The sequence below is a fragment of the Oncorhynchus clarkii genome, chromosome 21, assembly GCF_045791955.1.
Source record: "Oncorhynchus clarkii lewisi isolate Uvic-CL-2024 chromosome 21, UVic_Ocla_1.0, whole genome shotgun sequence".
NCBI classification, from domain to species: Eukaryota; Metazoa; Chordata; class Actinopteri; order Salmoniformes; family Salmonidae; genus Oncorhynchus; species Oncorhynchus clarkii.
The window spans coordinates 25,119,148-25,141,547 of NC_092167.1; the positions used below are offsets into that span (position 1 = coordinate 25,119,148).

General features: G+C 42.0%; 1 protein-coding gene across 1 annotated transcript in view; it reads left to right on the forward strand.

Annotated features, from left to right (window-relative positions):
* Positions 1-2,224: 2,224 nt before the first annotated feature.
* LOC139378787 (serine/threonine-protein phosphatase 2A 56 kDa regulatory subunit beta isoform-like) overlaps positions 2,225-22,400 on the forward strand; it is a 42,725-nt gene continuing 22,549 nt past the window's right edge. The window contains exons 1-2 of the mRNA XM_071121286.1: positions 2,225-2,826; positions 22,193-22,389. Coding sequence (XP_070977387.1) covers positions 2,634-2,826; positions 22,193-22,389 — 390 coding nt within the window. The 5' untranslated portion in view covers positions 2,225-2,633. The remainder of the gene's footprint in view (positions 2,827-22,192; positions 22,390-22,400) is intronic.

Consider the following 22,400-nt stretch of genomic DNA (forward strand, 5'->3'; position numbering starts at 1 on the left):
CCTCACTAGCTTTAAGCACCAACTGTCAGAGCAGCTCACAGATTACTGCACCTGTACATAGCCCACCTATAATTTAGCCCAAACTACCTCTTTCCCTACTGTATTTAATTAATTTATTTATTTTGCTCCTTTGCACCCCCATTATTTTTATTTCTACTTTGCACATTCTCCCATTGCAAATCTACCATTCCAGTGTTTTACTTGCTATATTGTATCTACTTTGCCACCATGGCCTTTTTGCCTTTACCTCCCTTATCTCACCTCATTTGCTCACATCGTATATAGACTTGTTTATACTGTATTATTGACTGTATGTTTGTTTTACTCCATGTGTAACTCTGTGTCGTTGTATGTGTCGAACTGCTTTGCTTTATCTTGGCCAGGTTGCAATTGTAAATGAGAACTTGTTCTCAACTTGCCTACCTGGTTAAATAAAGGTGAAATAAAAATAAATAAAATAAAAAAATCGACAACTTTAGCATTGTAGCTAATTAGCAACTTTTCAACTACTTACTTATTTTTAGCTAATTTTCAACTAATTAGCATGTTAGCTAACCCTTCCCCTAACCTTAACCCTTTTAACTAACCCTTCGCCTAACCCTAACCTTAACCCTTTAACCTAACTCCTAAACTTAACCCTAACCTTAACCCTTACCCTCAACCCCTAACCAAGCTAACGATAGTCCTACTTTTTCAAATTGTTATTAATATTGTATATTTTGCAATTCATTATGTATTGTATGTTTAGAAAATTCATAACATATAAGAACTGTAATTCGTAACATTTAATACGAAATGGGTGATGGCAATCCACAAATGATGAATACATAGGCCTACAATACCAAATTTAACATAAATGGAGTGAGACACTATGCAAACCCAGAATAATATGAAATGCTCTGAGACCAGGTTGGAGAGAGAGACAGCATTACGACACCACTGGAGAGACGTGGAACAGTGATAATAAACCACAACGGCTAGGCTTACTAACTGGGTTAATACAGATGATTACATCATAAACATTGCGCGTGCAGACACCAGGCACTAGAACGCATGCAGTGACCGGTTGCGCAATTGAGAGTGAGAAACTGGGTTAGAGCAAACGGAGGAGCTGAAGAAGGAAGGGATGAACAATGGTTTACCTCGTCTGTAGACACTATCAGCCTCAAACTAATGTAGACACGCACAGAGGGGAGGAAAGAAAGGGGTGAAGGAGGAAGGGAGAGGGAGGAGAGAATGGCACAGTCACATAGAGACAGTGGTGAACAATCGGTGGACGAAGCCTAGCTAAAGAAACAGAAGGAGAGGACAGGAGGTCGGATAAAAGGGATAAACTATGTTCTTTTTTATTTAAAGATGGGGAGTGAAAGAGGGAGTGTTCGCCCTCGGCGTCATAACGCATCCATAGATTAGCCCAAATCAAACGCTCCACCGCCCGTCCATGGCGTAAAGACTGGGGTACATAAATATATCTGAAATAATTAAATAATTCGCTGTGGCGAGAAGAGCGTCAGCCGCAGTGTGTCTCTCCTTGCACCACGTAAGCGCAGCCGAAACAGAGACGAGGACAGGGAGGACGGAGAGAGAGAACAAGCCATCCCTTTCCTAGCCGAACCAAGGAGAGGAAACGCGACAGGCAGACAACAATGGGAATATAGGTCTATATATACCTAAACCATCTGTGAGCAACCAGCACAGCGGAGGTTTTTGTGGTGTTTTTAGCGGTTAGCTATAAAGGAGACCGGTGATTCGGTGTTGCAGCGGCCGCGCTGAAGAACCGCACATGTCAACACGTTCAAGCTCCACATCTCCATCCCCGCCCTGCGCGGATCGCAGATCCGTCTAACGGCAACGCCAGGCAGGTTACCGAATAACGGAACCGTTAACGGAACCGGAGAACAGTGATGAGAAGGACTCGGATCAATGGTTTTATGATATGAGCCTTTATAAACGAATCAATTAATGAATTACTTATCATCGATGAGAAAGGACCAATCAAACAACTGATTTTATGGATTCATGTTGACATGTTCGGAATGATCCCTATAACCTGCTTTATCGGTGTGATGTGCTTTATCTAAGGATCTATAGGCTATGGGCTCTATTCATGACAGAAATATATACATAAATACCACATTTAGGCTGATGACTTAGTAGTAGTCTTAACAACCCATGCGTTTCTTCCTATCTCTATCGATAGATACATGGACAATTAGGCCTACCCGTTAGATCTATGCGTTTGTCTTTGCATAAAAATATGTTTCGGTTAATTTAAAAACGAGTGAAGCAACCGTTTTTTCCTCCCTCTGCTGTATTGAGACGTTAGGCAGCAGGCAGGCAGGCAGTCACAAGCAACACACACACCATCCGTCCCTCTGTGCACCTCTCCATCTATATCCCTTCCTCCCTCCTCTATCCCCCCTCCTCTAATCCTCCCCATCCCTCTGTTCCATTCCCAGATTATCAATTTTTATTAATTTGTTAACGTATTAGCTCTTTTAAGGATTAAAAACTGTTCATCCTATCTCAATCCTATACGCCTCTCCTTCACTAGCATCTCATCGGCGCATCCAGACACAGACACACAAACTTGACATACACACCGGACAGCTCGCCAATACAACACAGCAGCGATGGAGACAACTAAACTGCCCCCGACCAGCCCGTCCTCCCCGACCACCGGGTTCTCGGTACCGTCAGCGGAGAAGGTGGATGGGTTTCCCCGGCGCTCGATGCGTAGAGCCCGGCAGAGGCGCTCCCACTCCTCGTCCCAGTTCCGCTATCAGAGCTCCCAGGTCGAGCTAACGCCACTGCCGCTGCTCAAAGGTGGGTCCTCTGCTTTCTCCTCAATATCTATTCTATGTATGAGACCTTTTGTAGTACGCTACTACTTTATGTCCTATCAATGTGTATTCTATGTTTATAGTAGGCCTGCCTTTGCTCAAAGATGGGTCCAATACCTGCTCATCAAGGTCTATTCTATGTAGTATGGCCTGTAATATGATTTAGGTTGCAGGCTATTTCCTCAATAGTGTACTTTTGACCAGGGCCCAAAGGCTGTCCTACATCTCCATCAACTTCGATTCTATCTTTTTTTTTCAGGAATAGGCCTACAGCCTAGGCTGTATTCTATGTAATAGGACTATTGATGAAATGTAGTGCACTACATAGGGAATATGATGTCAAAGTAGTGCATTACATATGGAATAAGTAGTGCACTACAGTACATCAACAACATTTATTGATTTGATTTAGTCATTTAAAATCATAAGCCTATCAACGTGCATGGTATAGTCCATTAGGACGTAGTGTATGTAGGCTAATAGACCGTATATACAATTACACTACATGGCCAAAAGTATGTGGACACCCCTTCAAATTAGTGGATTTGGCTATATCAGCTACACTCGTTGCTGACAGGTGTATAAAATCGAGTTAACAGCCATGCAATCTCCACAGACAAACATTGGTAGTAGAATGGCCCGTACTGAAGAGCTCAGTGACTTTCAACATGGCACTGTCATAGGATGCCACCTTTCCTACAAGTCAGTTTGTCAAATTTCTGCCCTGCTAGAGCTGCCCTGGTCAACTGTAATTGCTGTTATTGTGAAGTGGAAACGTCTAGGCGCAACAACGGCCCAGCCGTGAAGTGGTAGGCCACACAAGCTCACAAAACGGGACCGCTGAAGTGCGTAGTGCTTAAAATGTGTCTGTCCTCGGTTGCAACATTCACTACTGAGTTCCAAATTGCCTCTGGAAGCAACATCAGCACAAGAAATGTTAGTCGGGAGCTTCTTGCACACAATCCTAAGGTCACCATGCACAATGCCAAGCGTCGGCTGGAGTAGTGTAAGCTCGCCGCCATTGGACTCTAGAACAGTAGAAATGCGTTCTTTGGAATGATGAATCACACTTCAACATCGGGCAGTCCGATGGACAAATCTGTGTTTGGCGTATGCATAGTGCCAACTGTAAAGTTTGGTGGAGGAGGAATAATAATTTGGGGCTGTTTTTCATGGTTCAGGTCAGGCCCCTTAGTTCCAATGAAGGAAAATCTTAATACTACAGCATACAATGCCATTCTAGACGACACTATGCTTCCAACTTTGTGGCAACAGTTTGGGGAAGGCCCTTTCCTGTTTCAGCATGACAATGCCCCCGTGTACAAAGCGAGGTCTATACAGAAATGGTTTGTTGAGATCAGTGTGGAAGAACTTGACTGGCCTGCATAGAGCCCTGACCTCAACCCCATCGAAGACATTTGGGATGAATTGGAATGCTGACTGCGAGCCAGGCCTAATCGCCCAACATCAGTGCCAGAGCTCACTAATGCTCGTGACTGTATGGAAGCAAGTCCCTGCAGAAATGTTCCAACATCTAGTGGAAAGCCTTCCCAGAAAAGCACAGGCTGTTGTAGCAGCAAAGGGTGGGACCAACTCCATATTAATTCCCATATTTTTGGAATGAGATGTTCGACAAGCAGGTGTCCACATACTTTGGGCCATGTAGTGTATGTTTGATGTAGGCTAATCAAGTAATTTCTAATCATTATCAAAGTGGATGAATCTAGAACAGAGCATCCCATAATGCAGGAGTTCCCAAACCTTTTTGGCCCATGACTCAATTTTGTTATCAACATTTATTTGTAACCCCACCATGTAAAAGGAAGTAATTTAATAAACGGCCAATGTTTACTTTTTTAATTGGGGATATGACAGTCTATTACAGATCAGTCTGACAGTACTTTTGACAGTATTTCAATCTGAAGGAAGGATGATTTGTAGTGATTGAAATCAGAATCAGAAAGGTATTATGTTAAGAAGATCATCAGGCAATAATTTTGCATCGTCTTCTGTGTGGAAAAGAACATCATCATTGTATTCATAAAGTATCTCAGAGTAGGAGTGCACAGTTTTGTCTTTTAGATCATAATGAATAAGATTACAGGGGACCTAATTCTACATAACCACTTCTGCTCCGAGAAGCTTTGTGAGTACACATGCAACAATAAAGTAAAATAAATAAGTATTTGTCCTCCAGACCTCCACATCTCCCTCAAACAGGCTGTTAGCTTGGCACTCATCCCCAGCTTTGATGTCCTCCCCTCAGGCTACGGCATCAGCTTGTCTCCCTGGTCATGGGTCTCCACGCTTTAGCTAACACGCTAACGATGCTAAGGTCACATTTTCACCCACGGGGTAGACTTTCCCCCTCTCCTCTCCTCTCCCCTCCTCTCCTCTCCTCTTCACTCCTTCTCTCCCCTTTTTAGTTTTATTATGTATTATTTTACCTTTAATTGACTAGGAAGTTGAGGCAGAGAATCTGTTTATCAAGAGTCAATTCGACCCAAGAGTTATTGTGACCCAAATGGCAATATATTCCCTTTGTAGTGCATTACTTTTGACCAGAGCCCTATGGTCAATGGTAGTGCACTACATAGAAAATACTGTGCCATTTGAAACGCAGCCAGTGAACCTATAACAAAGGCCTGGTCGTGTTTCTAGAACATTATAACATTACTCATACAGATTCTTTACTGAATCCAATTAAATTCTGAATCAATTACAATCAAATTAAATACATCAGTGTTTTTTAGTCCTGGTCCTGGGAACCCAAAAGGGTTCACATTTTAGTTTTTGCCCTACTGTAGCGCTACACACCTGTTCCAACTAATCAACTCATCATCAAACCTTTGATAAGTGGAATCAGGTGTGTTAGTGCTTGGGCAAAACCAAAAAATGGACACCCCTTCGGGTCCCCAAAACCAGGATTAGGAAACACTGGAATACAACAATCAATTAAAATACAGTTGGATAAGTGATAGAATATGCAGACGATGAAGGGCACACAGTTAGAATCCAGAGGCATAAGGGGGTTCTGTCTGTGTGTGAGTGTTTTTGTGTGTGTGAGCTCTGAGCGCTGAAGCCGTTGGCAGAGCCTTGCTCCCTAAGATAGACCAGATAGTTTCTCGTGACCACACACACACACACACACACACACACACACACACACACACACACACACACACACACACACACACACACACACACAATTATACCCTTGCCAATCGTACTTTAAACAAGCCAATTGTGTACTTTTAGGGGACAAAACAGTATCTTTCTTACATATAGTCTACAGGTACAAAAGTGTAACTTTAGAAAAGGTGTGCCTTTTCAGGGTATCACCATAGTGACAAAACCGTTTTTTCCTTTTAAGTGACAAAAACATACCTGTTCTCTATACCAAGTCCTCAAATGTACACACCCCTCTGTCATTCAACTTCTGACACCAAGTCCCTGACTGGGACTTGAACCTGGATCCAGCAACTGTAAAGTCAACACCACAACAACATTATGCCACAAAGTCCATACCTCATGGCAGTGTTGTGTTAAGGTCACTATGTTATCCATTACAGCCCTTTAGTGTGAAATGCTCTTATGTAAGCCTATATGAAGACTTCAGAAGTGGCAGCAGACATACTCAAACTTTAACTAACTTAACTATAGACTTTTTAAACTGGCACAACACTTCCACTCATGGGTGGCGAAAAATAACTAACTGAAAGCCACACACCCACTAAGCCACGCCTTCAATATAAGCCTGGCACAGGTATATTCATCATTGTGCATTATGTTGGGTACAAATATGTACCTTTCTTCAATACATTGTCAATTTGTAGCTTTTCTGCTAAGCAAAGGTACAGATTAGTGCCAACAAGAATTGTTTTTAATATGTGTTTTTGCATGTACTGTACATTGAGTAATTTATTGTTTGATAAATACAAAAAATGCTAACTAATCCATACTTTTTTGCACCTGTTACTGAAATGGTTGTTCCAGTTTAAAATACTTAGGTGGTCTCCTCACACTGTTTCTAATGCTGGCAGCCATTATACATGCAAGTTGCAGGTGAATACACATTTCAACTGTTGGATGGACTAACACTGGCTGGATTCCTTTAGGAATTACTAAACACTTTGCAAGCCAGCATAATGTGACTTGCAGGAAGGGTTGCAAAATGCTGGTAAATTTCCCTTGTTTTCAAGAAATCCCAGTGTGAAGATTCCTGGAAATCCTTCAAACAGGTTTTAAACTTAGGAATTTTGGGAGATTTGCCAGAATTTTGCAAACTTACTTGCAGGCCCGATGTGGCATGTAAACCATGAGTTTCTGTATTAGGATAAAGCTAGGTCTCAAAATAAGGCCTTATGAGATATGTAATGTATTGTGATAAAGACTTTAATTATAATAATAACATTCACCTAAGAACTCATTTGATGAAGGCCACAGGACTGAAAATGAATTAATTCAACAACCACGTCTCTTTCACTAAAGGTCATGAACAGTCAAAATCATGTTTCTCATGAAATTGGATGATATATAAAACCAGCACAAAGTATGATGACCAAAGTATGAACAACTATTGTTGCTTCTGCATAAATAAAGTTTGATCATAAAGTTACTGGTCCCCTCCCCCATGTCAAACTCCTGGATTCAGGAGGCGGGATTATTAAAGGGAATGGCTGATATCACCCTAATTCACTTTTTAATACACCAATGGTAACATGATATTCTCTTACCTAATAAAAAAAACAGTGCCTTGTAACCAACATCGGAGAAGGCATGTTTGCAGAGTTGCGTGGTTTATAGCCAGATAGCTACTCTACTGGTGCCAATATTTGACTGTAGGGTGTCAGGAAATATAATTAAAAGTGTACACTATTTATCTATGGCAAAGATATTTATATGATTCCTTTTCATCTGTGTCTGGTGTTAGCTGGTTACTTCAGCCAGCATGGAACAAAAGGGGGGGAAGGGTTGTTCAAAACTATGACGCAGTTGTCACATCCGTCTGTGCTGCTGTGAACCGCATCACAAGAGACATGCCAAATCGGAGATGTGTAAAATAGAGTTGAAGTCGGAAGTTTACATACAGTGCCTTGCGAAAGTATTCGGCCCCCTTGAACTTTGCGACCTTTTGCCACATTTCAGGCTTCAAACATAAAGATATAAAACTGTATTTTTTTGTGAAGAATCAACAACAAGTGGGACACAATCATGAAGTGGAACGACATTTATTGGATATTTCAAACTTTTTTAACAATTTAAAAACTGAAAAATTGGGCGTGCAAAATTATTCAGCCCCCTTAAGTTAATACTTTGTAGCGCCACCTTTTGCTGCGATTACAGCTGTAAGTCGCTTGGGGTATGTCTCTATCAGTTTTGCACATCGAGAGACTGACATTTTTTCCCATTCCTCCTTGCAAAACAGCTCGAGCTCAGTGAGGTTGGATGGAGAGCATTTGTGAACAGCAGTTTTCAGTTCTTTCCACAGATTCTCGATTGGATTCAGGTCTGGACTTTGACTTGGCCATTCTAACACCTGGATATGTTTATTTCTGAACCATTCCATTGTAGATTTTGCTTTATGTTTTGGATCATTGTCTTGTTGGAAGACAAATCTCCGTCCCAGTCTCAGGTCTTTTGCAGACTCCATCAGGTTCTCTTCCAGAATGGTCCTATATTTGGCTCCATCCATCTTCCCATCAATTTTAACCATCTTCCCTGTCCCTGCTGAAGAAAAGCAGGCCCAAACCATGATGCTGCCACCACCATGTTTGACAGTGGGGATGGTGTGTTCAGCTGTGTTGCTTTTACGCCAAACATAACGTTTTGCATTGTTGCCAAAAAGTTCAATTTTGGTTTCATCTGACCAGAGCACCTTCTTCCACATGTTTGGTGTGTCTCCCAGGTGGCTTGTGGCAAACTTTAAACAACACTTTTTATGGATATCTTTAAGAAATGGCTTTCTTCTTGCCACTCTTCCATAAAGGCCAGATTTGTGCAATATACGACTGATTGTTGTCCTATGGACAGAGTCTCCCACCTCAGCTGTAGATCTCTGCAGTTCATCCAGAGTGATCATGGGCCTCTTGGCTGCATCTCTGATCAGTCTTCTCCTTGTATGAGCTGAAAGTTTAGAGGGACGGCCAGGTCTTGGTAGATTTGCAGTGGTCTGATACTCCTTCCATTTCAATATTATCACTTGCACAGTGCTCCTTGGGATGTTTAAAGCTTGGGAAATATTTTTGTATCCAAATCCGGCTTTAAACTTCTTCACAACAGTATCTCGGACCTGCCTGGTGTGTTCCTTGTTCTTCATGATGCTCTCTGCGCTTTTAACGGACCTCTGAGACTATCACAGTGCAGGTGCATTTATACGGAGACTTGATTACACACAGGTGGATTGTATTTATCATCATTAGTCATTTAGGTCAACATTGGATCATTCAGAGATCCTCACTGAACTTCTGGAGAGAGTTTGCTGCACTGAAAGTAAAGGGGCTGAATAATTTTGCACGCCCAATTTTTCAGTTTTTGATTTGTTAAAAAAGTTTGAAATATCCAATAAATGTCGTTCCACTTCATGATTGTGTCCCACTTGTTGTTGATTCTTCACAAAAAAATACAGTTTTATATCTTTATGTTTGAAGCCTGAAATGTGGCAAAAGGTCGCAAAGTTCAAGGGGGGCGAATACTTTCGCAAGGCACTGTATACCTCAGCCAAATACATTTAAACTCAGTTTTTCACAATTTCTGACATTTAATCCTAGTAAAAATTCCCTGTCTTAGGTCAGTTAGGATCACCACTTTATTTTAAGAATGTGAAATGTCAGAATAATAGTAGAGAGAATGATTTATTTCAGCTTTCATCACATGCCCAGTGGGTCAGAAGTTTGCATACACTCAATTAGTATTTGGTAGCATTGCCTTTAAATTGTTTAACTTGGGTCAAACGTTACATGTAGCCTTTCACAAGCTTCCCACAATCAGTTGGGTGAATTTTGGCCCATTCCTCCTGACAGAGCTGGTGTAACTGAGTCAGGTTTGTAGGCCTCCTTGCTCACGTACACTTTTTCTATGGGATTGAGATCAGGGCTTTGTGGCCACTCCAATACCTTGACTTTGTTGTCCTTAAGCCATTTTGCCACAACTTTGGAAGTATACTTGGGGTCATTGTCCATTTGGAAGACCCATTTGCGACCAAGCTTTAACTTCCTGACTGATGTCTTGAGATGTTGCTTCAATATATCCACAGAATTTTCCTGACATCTATTTTGTGAAGTGCCCTCCTGCAGCAAAGCACCCCCACAAGATGATGCTGCCTCCCCCCGTGCTTCACGGTTGGGATGGTGTTCTTCGCCCCCGCCATAAAAAAGCCTCCCCTTTTTCCTCCAAACATAACGATGGTCATTATGGCCAAACAGTTCTATTTTTCTTTCATCAGACCAGAGGACATTTCTCCAAAAAGTACGATCTTTGTCCCCATGTGCAGTTGCAAACCGTAGTCTTTTTTATGGTGGTTTTGGAGCAGTGGCTTCTTCCTTGCTGAGCGGCCTTTAAGGTTATGTCCATATAGGACTCGTTTTATTGTGGATATAGATACTTTTGTACCTGTTTCCTTAAGCATCTTCACAAAGGTCCTTTGCTGTTGTTCTGGGGTTGATTTGCACTTTTCACACCAAAGTACGTTCATCTCTTGGAGACAGAATGCGTCTCCTTCCTGAGCTGTATGACGGCTGCGTGGTCCCATGGTGTTTATACTTGCGTACTATTGTTTGTACAGATGAACGTGGTACCTGCAGGCATTTGGAAATTGCTCCCAAGGATGAACCTGACTTGTGGAGGTCTACAATTTTGGCTTATTTCTTTTGATTGTCCCATGATGTCAAGCAAAGAGGCACTGAGTTTGAAGGTAGGCTTTGAAATACACCTCCAATTGACTCAAATTATGTCAATTAGCCAATTAGCCTTCTAAAGCCATGACATAATTTTCTGTAATTTTCCAAGCTGTTTAAAGGCACAGTCATTGATGAAATGTCAATGTAATTTGAGCTTTGTGTGTCAGTATATTTCCTTGTGATGATTTTACTCTAACTCGTTGTGTGAAGTACTTAAGTAAAACTACTATAAAGTACTAATTGAGTAATTTTTGGGGGTATATTTTTGACAACCTTTACTTCACTACATTCCTAAAGAAAATAATGTGCTTTTTACTCCATACATTTTCTCTGACACCCAAACATACTCGTTAAATTTTGAATACTTAGCAGGGCAGGAATGTCTTCAATTCCCTCACTTATCAAGAGAACATCCCTGGTCATCCCTACTGCCTTTAATCTGGTGGACTCACTAAACAAATCAAATTTATTTATATAGCCCTTCGTACATCAGATGATATCTCAAAGTGCAAGCAATGCAGGTGTTGAAGCACGTTGGCTAGGAAAAACTCCCTAGAAAGGCCAAAACCTAGGAAGAAACCTAGAGAGGAACCAGGCTATGAGGGGTGGCCAGTCCTCTTCTGGCTGTGCTGGGTGGAGATTATAACAGAACATGGCCAAGATGTTCAAATGTTCATAAATGACCAGCATGGTCAAATAATAGGTCTGGGACAGGTAGCACGTCCGGTGAACAGGTCAGGATTCCATAGCCGCAGGCAGAACAGTTGAAACTGGAGCAGCAGCATGGCCAGGTGGACTGGGGACAGCAAGGAGTCATCGTGCCAGGTAGTCCTTAAGCATGGTCCTAGGGCTCAGGTCCTTCGAGAGAGAGAAAGAAAGAAGAATTAAAGAGAGCATACTTAAATTCACACAGGACACTGGATAAGACAGGAGAAGTACTCCAGATATAACAAACTGACCCTAGCCCCCCGACACATAAACTACTGCAGCATAAATACTGGAGGCTGAGACAGGAGGGGTCAGGAGACACTGTGGCCCCATCCGATGATACCCCCGGACAGGGCCAAACAGGAAGGATATAACCCCACCCACTTTACCAAAGCACAGCCCCCACACCACTAGAGGGATATCTTCAACCACCAACTTACCATCCTGAGACAAGGCTGAGTATAGCCCACAAAGATCTCCGCCACGGCACAACCCAGACAGGAAGATCACATCAGTGACTCAACCCACTCAAGTGACGCACCCCTCCTAGGGACGGCATGAAAGAGCACCAGTAAGCCAATGACTCAGCCCCTGTAATAGGGTTAGAGACAGAGAATCCCAGTGGAAAGAGGGGAACCGGCCAGGCAGAGACAGCAAGGGCGGTTCGTTGCTCCAGAGCCTTTCCGTTCACCTTCACACTCCTGGGCCAGACTATACTCAATCATTTGACTGACTGAAGAGATGAGTCTTCAGTAAAGACTTAAAGGTTGAGACCGAGTTTGCGTCTCTCACATGGGTAGGCAGACCATTCCATAAAAATGGAGCTCTATAAGGAGAAAGCTCTGCCTCCAGCTGTTTGCTTAGAAATTCTAGGGACAATTAGGAGGCCTGCGTCTTGTGACCGTAGCGTACGTGTAGGTATGTACGGCAGGACCAAATTAGAGAGATAGGTAGGAGCAAGCCCATGTAATGCTTTGTAGGTTAGCAGTAAAAGCTTGCCTTGACAGGAAGCCAGTGTAGCGAGGCTAGCACGGGAGTAATATGATCAAATTTTTTGGTTCTAGTCAGGATTCTAGCAGCCGTATTTAACATTAACTGAAGTTTCTTTAGTGCTTTATCCGGGTAGCCGGAAAGTAGAGCATTGCAGTAGTCTAACCTAGAAGTAACAAAAGCATGGATAAATTTTGGACAGAACGTTTCTGATTTTTGCAATGTTACGTAGATGGAAAAAAGCTGTCCTTGAAACAGTTTTGATATGTTCGTCAAAAGTGAGATCAGGGTCCAGAGTAACGCCGAGGTCCTTCACAGTTTTATTTGAGAAGACTGTACAACCATTAAGATTAGTTGTCAGATTCAACAGAAGATCTCTTTGTATCTTGAGACCTAGAACAAGCATCTCTGTTTTGTCTGAGTTTAAAAGTAGAACGTTTGCAGCCATCCACTTCCTTATGTCTGAAACACAGGCTTCTAGCGAGGGCAATTTTGGGGCTTCACCATGTTTCATTGAAATGTACAGCTGTGTGTCATCCGCATAGCAGTGAAAGTTAACATTATGTTTTCGAATGACATCCCCAAGAGGTAAAATATATAGTGAAAACAATAGTGGTCCTAAAACAGAACCTTGAGGAACACCGAAATATACAGTTGATTTGTCAGAGGACAAACCATTCACAGAGACAAACTGATATCTTTCCGAAAGATAAGATCTAAACCAGGCCAGAACTTGTCCATGTAGACCAATTTGGGTTTCCAATCTCTCCAAAAGAATGTGGTGATCGATGGTATCAAAAGCAGCACTAAGGTCTAGGAGCAAGAGGACAGATGCAGAGCCTCGGTCAGATGCCATTAAAAGGTCATTTACCACCTTCACAAGTGCAGTCTCAGTGCTATGATGGGGTCTAAAACCAGACTGAAGCATTTCGCATACATTGTTTTTCTTCAGGAAGGCAGTGAGTTGCTGCGCAACAGCCTTTTCAAAAATGTTTGAGAGGAATGGAAGATTCTATATAGACCGATAGTTTTATTATATTTTCTTTAGGCTTTATTACTGCCACTTTTAGTGAGTTTGGTACACATCCAGTGGATAGAGAGCCGTTTATTATGTTCAACATAGGAGGGCCAAGCACAGGAAGCAGTTTAGTTTAGTTGGAATAGGGTCCAGTATGCAGCTTGAAGGTTAGGAGGCCATGATTATTTTCATCAAAACACAAATGCTTTGTTTGCAAATTATGTCTTGAGTGTTGCAGTGTGCCCCTGGCTATCTGTAAATAAAATTGTTTTTTCCACCTCATCAATCTACACACAGTACCCCATAATGACAAAGCAAATACAGGGTTTTAGAAATGTTTGCAAGTGTATTAGAAATAAAAATTTGATATCACATTTACATAAGTATTCAGACCCTTAACATCTATGGCAGGGGTGGGCAACACCAGTCCTCGAGGGCCATCACTAGCAAACACCAGCTGATTAATCAAATTGCATTCTAAACTGAAGATCATGAGTAGGTGATTATTGGATTAATTTGTGTTAGCTGGGCCTTGGGAATAACTGTGACACCAATCAGGCCCTCGAGGACTGGAATTGCCCACCCCTGCTATATGGGATCGGTGTCCCTATACCGGGAAGGTTGATAGTAACGTACGCTAACGTGCGCTAATGTGACAAGAATTACTTTGTAAGTAACAGCAAACCTTCCAGGACATAGACATGTCTTATATGGGCAGAAAGCTTATATTCTTGTTAATCTAACTGCACTGTCCAATTTACAGTAGCTATTACAATGAAAAAATGCCATGCTATTGTTTGAGGAGAGTGCACAACAACAAAAAACGTTTATCACGTCAACTGGTTTGATACCTTCAGTTCAAGGTAAATAATGTACTTACATTCAGTAATATTGCTCTGATTTGACATCCTGGGGGTCCCAGAGATACAATGTAGCATAGTTTTGTTTGATAAAATACATGTTATATTAAAATGTAGGAACTGGGTTCTACAGTTTGAACCCCTGCTGTCTCTGGCTCCACGTCCACCCTGCCTGGCCATCTTGATGTGTGAAAGTTAGTGTATAAGCTAATGATCCATCATCTATGACATTCCTGGGAGTGTGTAAACTTAAATTTTGCATTACCATAACATTTTTCTAGGTTTTCTGTAGTTATGTACTTGAAAATGTATCAATTGACCAATTCAGCACATTTGGGGAGACTTGATACAAAATACTGTGCAGTATTTCAATGCTTCACTGGATCAATCTGGAACTTTGCACACACACTGCTGCTATCTTGTGGCCAAAATCAAACTAGCGCCTAAACTGCAATATTATATTATGGCCTTTCTCTTTCATTTCAAAGACGATGATGAAAAAAATTAAATAACGCATCTTTTTGTTTTTGTATTATCTTTTACCAGATCTAATGTGTTATATTCTCCTACATTCATTTCAAATTTCCACAAACCTCTCAGTATTTCCTTTCAATTGTATGAAGAATATACATATCCTTGCTTCAGGTCCTGAGCTACAGGCAGTTAGATTTGGGTATGTCATTTTAGGCGAAAATTGAAAAAAAGGTCCTTAAATGAACTCAGTACTTTGTTGAAGCACCTTTGGCAGTGATTACAACCTTGAGTCTTCTTGGGTATGACGCAACACACATGTATTTGGGGAGTTTCTCCCATTCTTCTCTGCAGATCCTTTCAAGCTCTGTCAGGTTGGACAGGGAGCGTCGCTGCACAGCTATTTTCAGGTCTCTCCAGAGATGTATGATCAGGTTCAAGTCCAAGCTCTGGTTGGGCCACTCAAGGATATTCAGAGACTTGTCCCGAAGCCACTCCTGCCTTTTCTTGACTGAGTGCTTATGGTCATTGTCCTGTTGGAAGATGACATTTCGCAACAGGCGGAGGTCCTGAGCGCTCTGGAGTAGGTTTTCATCAAGGATCTCTCAGTACTTTTCTCCGTTCATCTTTCCTTAGATCCTAACTAGTCTTGCAGTCCCTGCCGCTGAAAAACATCCCAATAGCATGATGCTGTCACCACCCTGCTTCACCGTAGGGATGGTGCTACATTTCCTCCAGATGTGACGCCTGGCATTCAGCCCAAAGAGTTCAATCTTGGTTTTCATCAGACCAGAGAATCTTGTCCTTTAGGTGCCTTTTGGCAAACTCCAAGCGGGCTGTCATGTGACTTTTACTGAGGAGTGGCTTCCGTCTGGCCGCTTTATAATAAAGACCTGATTGGTGGAGTGCTGCAGAGGTGGTTGTCATTCTGGAACATGCAACCTTTCAAACCAGAGGCAGATGATGGCACCCATCTGCCGTTCCCGTCCACAACACACTAGCAAAACCAAAACCTAATTGAAGGTAACAGTGCTCACTGTTGCCCCTAAGCGGCCGGTTTCCACACCATCTTCCTTCATCTTCAGACATGGATGGATGTTGAATACTGACTTGTATCACGGGTGACCTGCCTGAATATTGATATAATAACCATCATATAGAAGTAAACTTGTAGTCACATAATGATATGGTGTGTGATTCTCCCACTACGACTCGGGAAATCATGCAGTTAATGTCAGTGTTAAATAACGTATGATGAACACAGGGTGGTGAAAGTGCACGGTGATCTTTTAATGCTCATTTCCAATAAATATTGAGTGTCTGATTCTGGTGACGTGATGGTAGATGCTTGACTGCTTGGATGCCATAATAATGTCAACATGTAGACTAGCCTACCAGCACAGCCTACCCGCACTGTGTCTGCTAGCTGTTGGCTGGAGCGCACGTGCCATGACCAGAGTAGGCACATTTGCTATTTAACGCAAAGTCTTTGTGACAAAACTATCAGTAGAGCTGAAAATGTGATGTAAACACACCGATTTTTATTCGGTACATGAAAACTTAAGAGAAAAAGTAAATTTTGTGTGCACTATGTTATCACATGGTGTTTTTTAGTCTGTTTGGTGGAAACACCATTGGTGGGAAAATACGCATATTTTCTTTATGTGGATTTTTAAATATTCACATGAAAATCTTTTGCCAATTGAATGGAAGCCTAACTTATGTCAATCTCGATAAACAGAACATACTTATTCAGTATCGAAGGCTTTGTTTGACAATCTCAGAATGTCATTAAACCTTTCGGTGTTGTGTAACAGATGTTTCTTTCCATTTATCAGATGGCTGCCGCATTATTTTTTGGAAGAACGTGCGTAGTTATCCTACAGGAGACTTTTGAAGTAGCCTAATCAGATTAAAACATTGTGACTGGTTGTGTTTATGCCACATATAAAAGGTAATACATTGTAAAATATAAATTACAAATATTTGTGTTAAATAACTCCTACATTAAACACAAATCTCAAAGGCTATATTAAAGAGTTAGGTTCTAGGTGCGCGAGGAGTAGTCGTACAGATTGAAGAGGAGGCAGAGCACCATTAAGCTTTCCTTAATAACTGGGCCTGCTGGGAGGATATGTCTTTGTTTACACAGGCATGGTGTTCTTGGTATTCTTCTCCCTAATTGGTCTTTTGACCATTCAGATCAGCTCTGAAAAACATCTGATGTGAACATTTATGATGTGATTGGTCAAAAGACCAATTAGTGGAAAAAAGATCAGAATTGGGCTGCCTGTGTAAACGCAGCTTATGTGGTCACATAGGACGACTTGGGAGAATGATGATCCGCAACAGACAGCATATCTCAGTATGAGAATTGAAAATACAGCCAGACTGGCCTGTTACTGTCCCTTTCCAGACCTTGTACATTATCGAGTGTAGAACTGATTCAAATTGAATGAAAAATGTTGCACCATTATTCAAATGACATTTTCACTGCAGCCTAGAGTAGAATGTTGAAAATTGGTGCAGCTTTGAATGATTTTTTTGTGTTGTATGAATGCTAGTCAGTCTATTGCAGATCTGGACATATACGATCCACCTACTACCATTGTCACTATGAATGGTGGGTGAGGGCAGGATATACAGTTAGACTGGTAGACCATATTGACCTGGTGGTATAGTAATAGTTAGCGCACGGAAAAGCGTAGTGCATAAGGGAAGTACCAAAACACCTTGATATACAGTGGGAAGAAAAAGTATGTGAACCCTTCAGAATTACCTGGATTTCTGCATAAATTGGTCATAAATTGGTTCTGATCTTCATCTAAGTCACAACAATAGACAAACACAGTCTGCTTAAACTAATAACAGACAAACAATTATAAATGTTCATGTCTTTATTGAACACATCGTGTAAACATTCACAATGCAGGTTGGAAAAAGTATGTGGATTTAAAAACAGGTTGACCCTGCTTTGGCAGCAATAACATCAACCAAACATTTTCTGTAGTTATGGATCAGACCTGCACGATGGTCAGGAGGAATTTTGGACCATTCCTCTTTACAAAACTGTTTCAGTTCCACAATATTCTTGGGCTGTCTGGTGTGAACCGCTCTGTTGAGGTCATGCCATAGCATTTCAATCGGTTTGAGGTCAGGACTGACTGGGCCACTCCAGAAGGTGTATTTATTATGTTCAAGCCATTCTATTATTGATTTACTTCTGTCTTTTTGGTTGTTGTCCTGTTGCTTCACTTAACTTCTGTTGAGCTTCAATTGGCGGACAGATACATTCTCCTACAAAATGTCTTGATAAACTTGAGAATTCATTTTTCCATCGATGATAGCAAGCTGTCCTGCCTTGAGGTAGCAAAGCAGTCCCAAACCATGATGCCCCTAAGAAGAGACTTGCTTTGGCCAAGAAACACAAGCAATGGACATTAGAATGGTGAAATCTGTCATTTGGTCTGATGAGTGAAATTTGAGATTTTTGGTTCCAACCACCATTTCTTTGTGAGATGCAGAGTAGGTGAATGAATGATCTCTGCATGATTTATTCAGAATTTAAAGCACATTTAACCAGCATGGCTACCACAGAATTATGCTCTGCAGCGATGCGCCATCCCATCTGGTTTGCGCTTAGTGGGACTATCATTTGTTTTTCAACAGGACAATGACCCAACACATCTCCAGGCTGTGTAAGGGCTATTTGACCAAGAAGGAGAGTGATGGAGTGCTGCATCAGGTGACCTGGCCTCCACAATCACCGAACCTCAACCCAATTGAGATGGTTTGGGATGAGTTGGATCGCAGAGTGAAGGAAAAGCAGCCAACAAGTGTTCAGCATATCTGGGAACTCCTTCAAGACTGATGGAAAATCATTCCAGGTGAAGCTTGTAAAGAGAATGCCAAGAGTGTGCAAATCTGTCATCAAGGCAAAGGCTGGCTACTTTGAAAAATCTAAAATATTTGGTTACGACATGATTCCATATATGTTATTTCATAGCTTTCATGTTTTCACTATTATTCTACAATGTAGAAAATTTGAGAAATAAAGAAAACCCCTTGAATGAGTAGGTGTGTCAAAACTTGGTACTGTAGGTGAGGTGCATGCAAGCAGGTGAGGAAATTTGACTAGGATGGAATAAATTATGCAGCAAAACCTGCAAAAGGGTAATGTTGACCATCTTCTGTGCCCAATAAAAAAAAACACAACCCTCCCCAAAGCAAAAAACAAGTTAGACAACCCTGCCTTATTCTGTACCCACCCCAGCCCAGTACATTTTGGATTGTCCCTTATGTGGTGATGCTGTGTTGTGTTTTCTGATATGTAAGACACTTCTTGAAAGGGACATAATAAAGAAATAGTTATTCTATGTCCTCTCTCTCTGTCTCTCTCTCACTCTCTCACTCTCTCTCTCACTCTCTCACTCACTCTGTCTCTGTCTGTCTTTCTTTCTCTCTCTCTCTCTCTCTCTCTCTCTCTCCCCCTGTCTCTCTCCCTTTCTCTTTCTCTCTCTCTCTCACTGCGTCACAATGTGGGTGAGGTTAGACAATGAGAGAGAGACGGAGGAGGGCTGCTGCTATAATAGTGGCTCTTCGTCTCACACACACACACACACGCATGCACACACACACAAACAGCCAAAACAGAAAAAGTGTTTTTTAAAGACGAGAGTAGTAGTTGCTCATCTCATTTAGAAAGCCACAGAGCCAAGGATGGAGGGAGGGAGGAGAGGTACCCAGGGATATGGAGGGAGGAAGGGGAAGAGAGTAAGACAGAAGAGCAACATAGATGATGTCATCCTTTAATCCTTTCTCTCTCCTCTCTCTCTCTCTCTCTCTCTCTCTCTCTTTCGACCTTTCCCCATCTCTCTCCTCTCCCTCTCCCTCTCTCTCTTTCTCTTTCCGTTTCCCTGTATCTCTCCCTCTGTCTCTCCCTTTCCCCCATCTCTGTCCTGTCTCTCTCTCTCTTCTCAATCTCTCTGTGGTAGTACTATATTTAGCTCTGGCTGTGTGTGTGTGTTGCCGGGTGTCTGAATCAGTGATGCTTCTTCATGTCTGCCCCTTAAAGATGTCTGCACATCTTTAAACTCCCTGTTTATTTCACGTTCTTTCTCTCTCCTACCCTTTCGCTCTCTAGCTCTCTCTTTCTCTCTTTTCCTCTCTCTCCATCCCTGTTTCCACAAACTCACTGTCTCCAATTTAATTTGTATTTTTCTGCCACTGTGCTCCGGAAGCTACAATATGTACACTTAGAAAAAAGGGTACCGAAAGGGTTCTTCAACTGTCCCAGTAGGATAACCCTTTTTGGTTCCATGTAAAATTATTTTTAGTTCCAGGTAGAACTCTTTTCGGTTCTACCTGTGTAAAGGGTTTTACAATTAACTTAAAAGGGTTCTACCTGGAACCAAAAAGGGTTCTTCAATGGGTTCTCCTATGGGGACAGCCGACGAACCCTTTTAGGTTCTAGATAGCTACAATCTTAGAAAAAAAGGTGGTATCTCTCTCTCTATATCTCTCTCTCTCTCTCTCTCTCTCTATCTCTCTGTCTCTCTTATTCAAGTTCGCTCCCCCTCTCTCCATTTCTTTCCCTACCACCCCCTTCTCCTGTATCGCTAATCTTCCCTACCAAGCAAAAAGGTATCTTTAAATGATACCCTATTCCCTATATAGTTTACTACTTTTGAACAGAGCCCCATGGGTCTATTGGGGACACACACTCTATTCCCAGCACAATTCCTTTCCTTGATACTGTAGCCCAGGGATGGGCAACTTTGATGGGGATTGGGGCCACAAAAAATTGGAACTCATCATGAGGCGACGCAGTGGCTTGCGGGTCTGCGTACCCACATCCATACCCACACATGCAGTCTAGTGATTTATACAATCAATATATTTGTGCAGTTAAACTACTTAAATATCTTAACTAAACCCCCTGTATATATAGCCTCACTATGTTATTTTAATTATTTTAAACTTCTATTTTTCTTCAATTCTACATATGTTGCAATTTTACAACAAATTTCATACAATTCTACTCATTTTGCCATGACTTATGCCATGTTAATATGATATCTGATTGCGAGTGACTTACAAAATCAATGGGGCCCCATTGGAGGTCAGGGCCCCTGGGCATGTGCCTTGTGTGCCCTGTCGATATTTGGCCATGATTACTCGTTGGCCATGATAACTAGTTTAGATAACTGGCTAGACTAAATTACCAAGCACCCGAGTGGCGCAGCAGTCTAGGGCACTGCATCTCAGTAATAGAGGTGTCACTACAGACACCCTGGTTCAAATCCAGGTTGTATCACAACCAGCTGTGATTGGGAGTCCCATAGGGCAGTGCACAATTGGCCCAGTGTTGTCTGGGTTTGGCCAGTGTAGTCTGTCATTGAAAATAAGAATTTGTTCTTAATTGACTTGCCTGGTTAAATGAAAAAAACATTTACTGACATGGCTATTTGAGTAACTGTCAGTGACTTACATACTGTAACAAAACCACATTTTTAAATTGCATCTTGTGTATTCTACAATTCTAATTCTCAACAGTACGTTGAGACCCCAAAAATGTAAACGTTTTGCGGGAGGGCCGGCCCCCCGTTTTTGGAAATCGATCCGCGGCCCTCCCCCCCGTTTTTGGAAGTCGATCCGCGGCCCTCCCCCCCGTTTTTGGAAATCGATCCGCGGGCCTCCGTGAGCCGTCTGTTGCCCATCCCTACTATAGGGATACTCCTTTGCTCTCTCTTTCTCTCTATTTTCCCTCCCTTTCTCGATCTGTACTTTCTGGTTCCTAGTTCGGCTCTTCTTCATACAATTACTCTCTATTAAAAACTGATTCAATTTCTCCTTCATAGTCGGACTATGGAGGGAGAGAGAGAGAGAGGAATGGATGGAGGGAGGATAAAAGAATGGAGGGGTGAGACAGAGCTCTACAGTTCGACCATTTTACTCGCATATGCACTTAAATGTTTTGCTGTGCTACCTGGAAGTTTTATTTAGGAGCACCAGTGAGCCTAACATTTTTGGGGATTATATATATATATATATATATATATCAAATATTTTTCATTGTGTTACAATTTTTTTGTGTGTGCGCCTACATTTTTCAACTTAAGTGCACATGTGCTCCTTATAAAAAAGGTCAGCGTAGAGCCCTGTGAGAGGGAAGGAGGGATGGGGGAAAAGGTTGGAGTGGTGAGAAGAGGGGAGGGATGGATGTAGATTTTTAACAGAGACTTTGAACATTTAGTTCTCACAAATTTACTGTTTGGTGTTACCTTGATGTGATCAAAAAGTGCAGTCTGTTGGTTTAACGGTTTTGACTGTTTGTGGGAGTGTTGTGTTTAACTTCTCCGTCTCTCCATCCCTCTCACTCTCCCTCTCTCCATACCTCCCCAGATGCCCCTGTGGCAGAGCTCCATGACCTGTTCTGTAAGAAGCTGCAGCAGTGCTGCGTCCTCTTTGACTTCCTGGACTGTGTGGCTGACCTGAAGGGGAAAGAGATCAAACGAGCTGCGCTCAACGAACTGGTGGAGTCTGTTGCTACAAGCAGAGGAGTTCTGATAGAGCCACTCTACCCAGAGGCTATTAAGATGGTGAGAGAGGA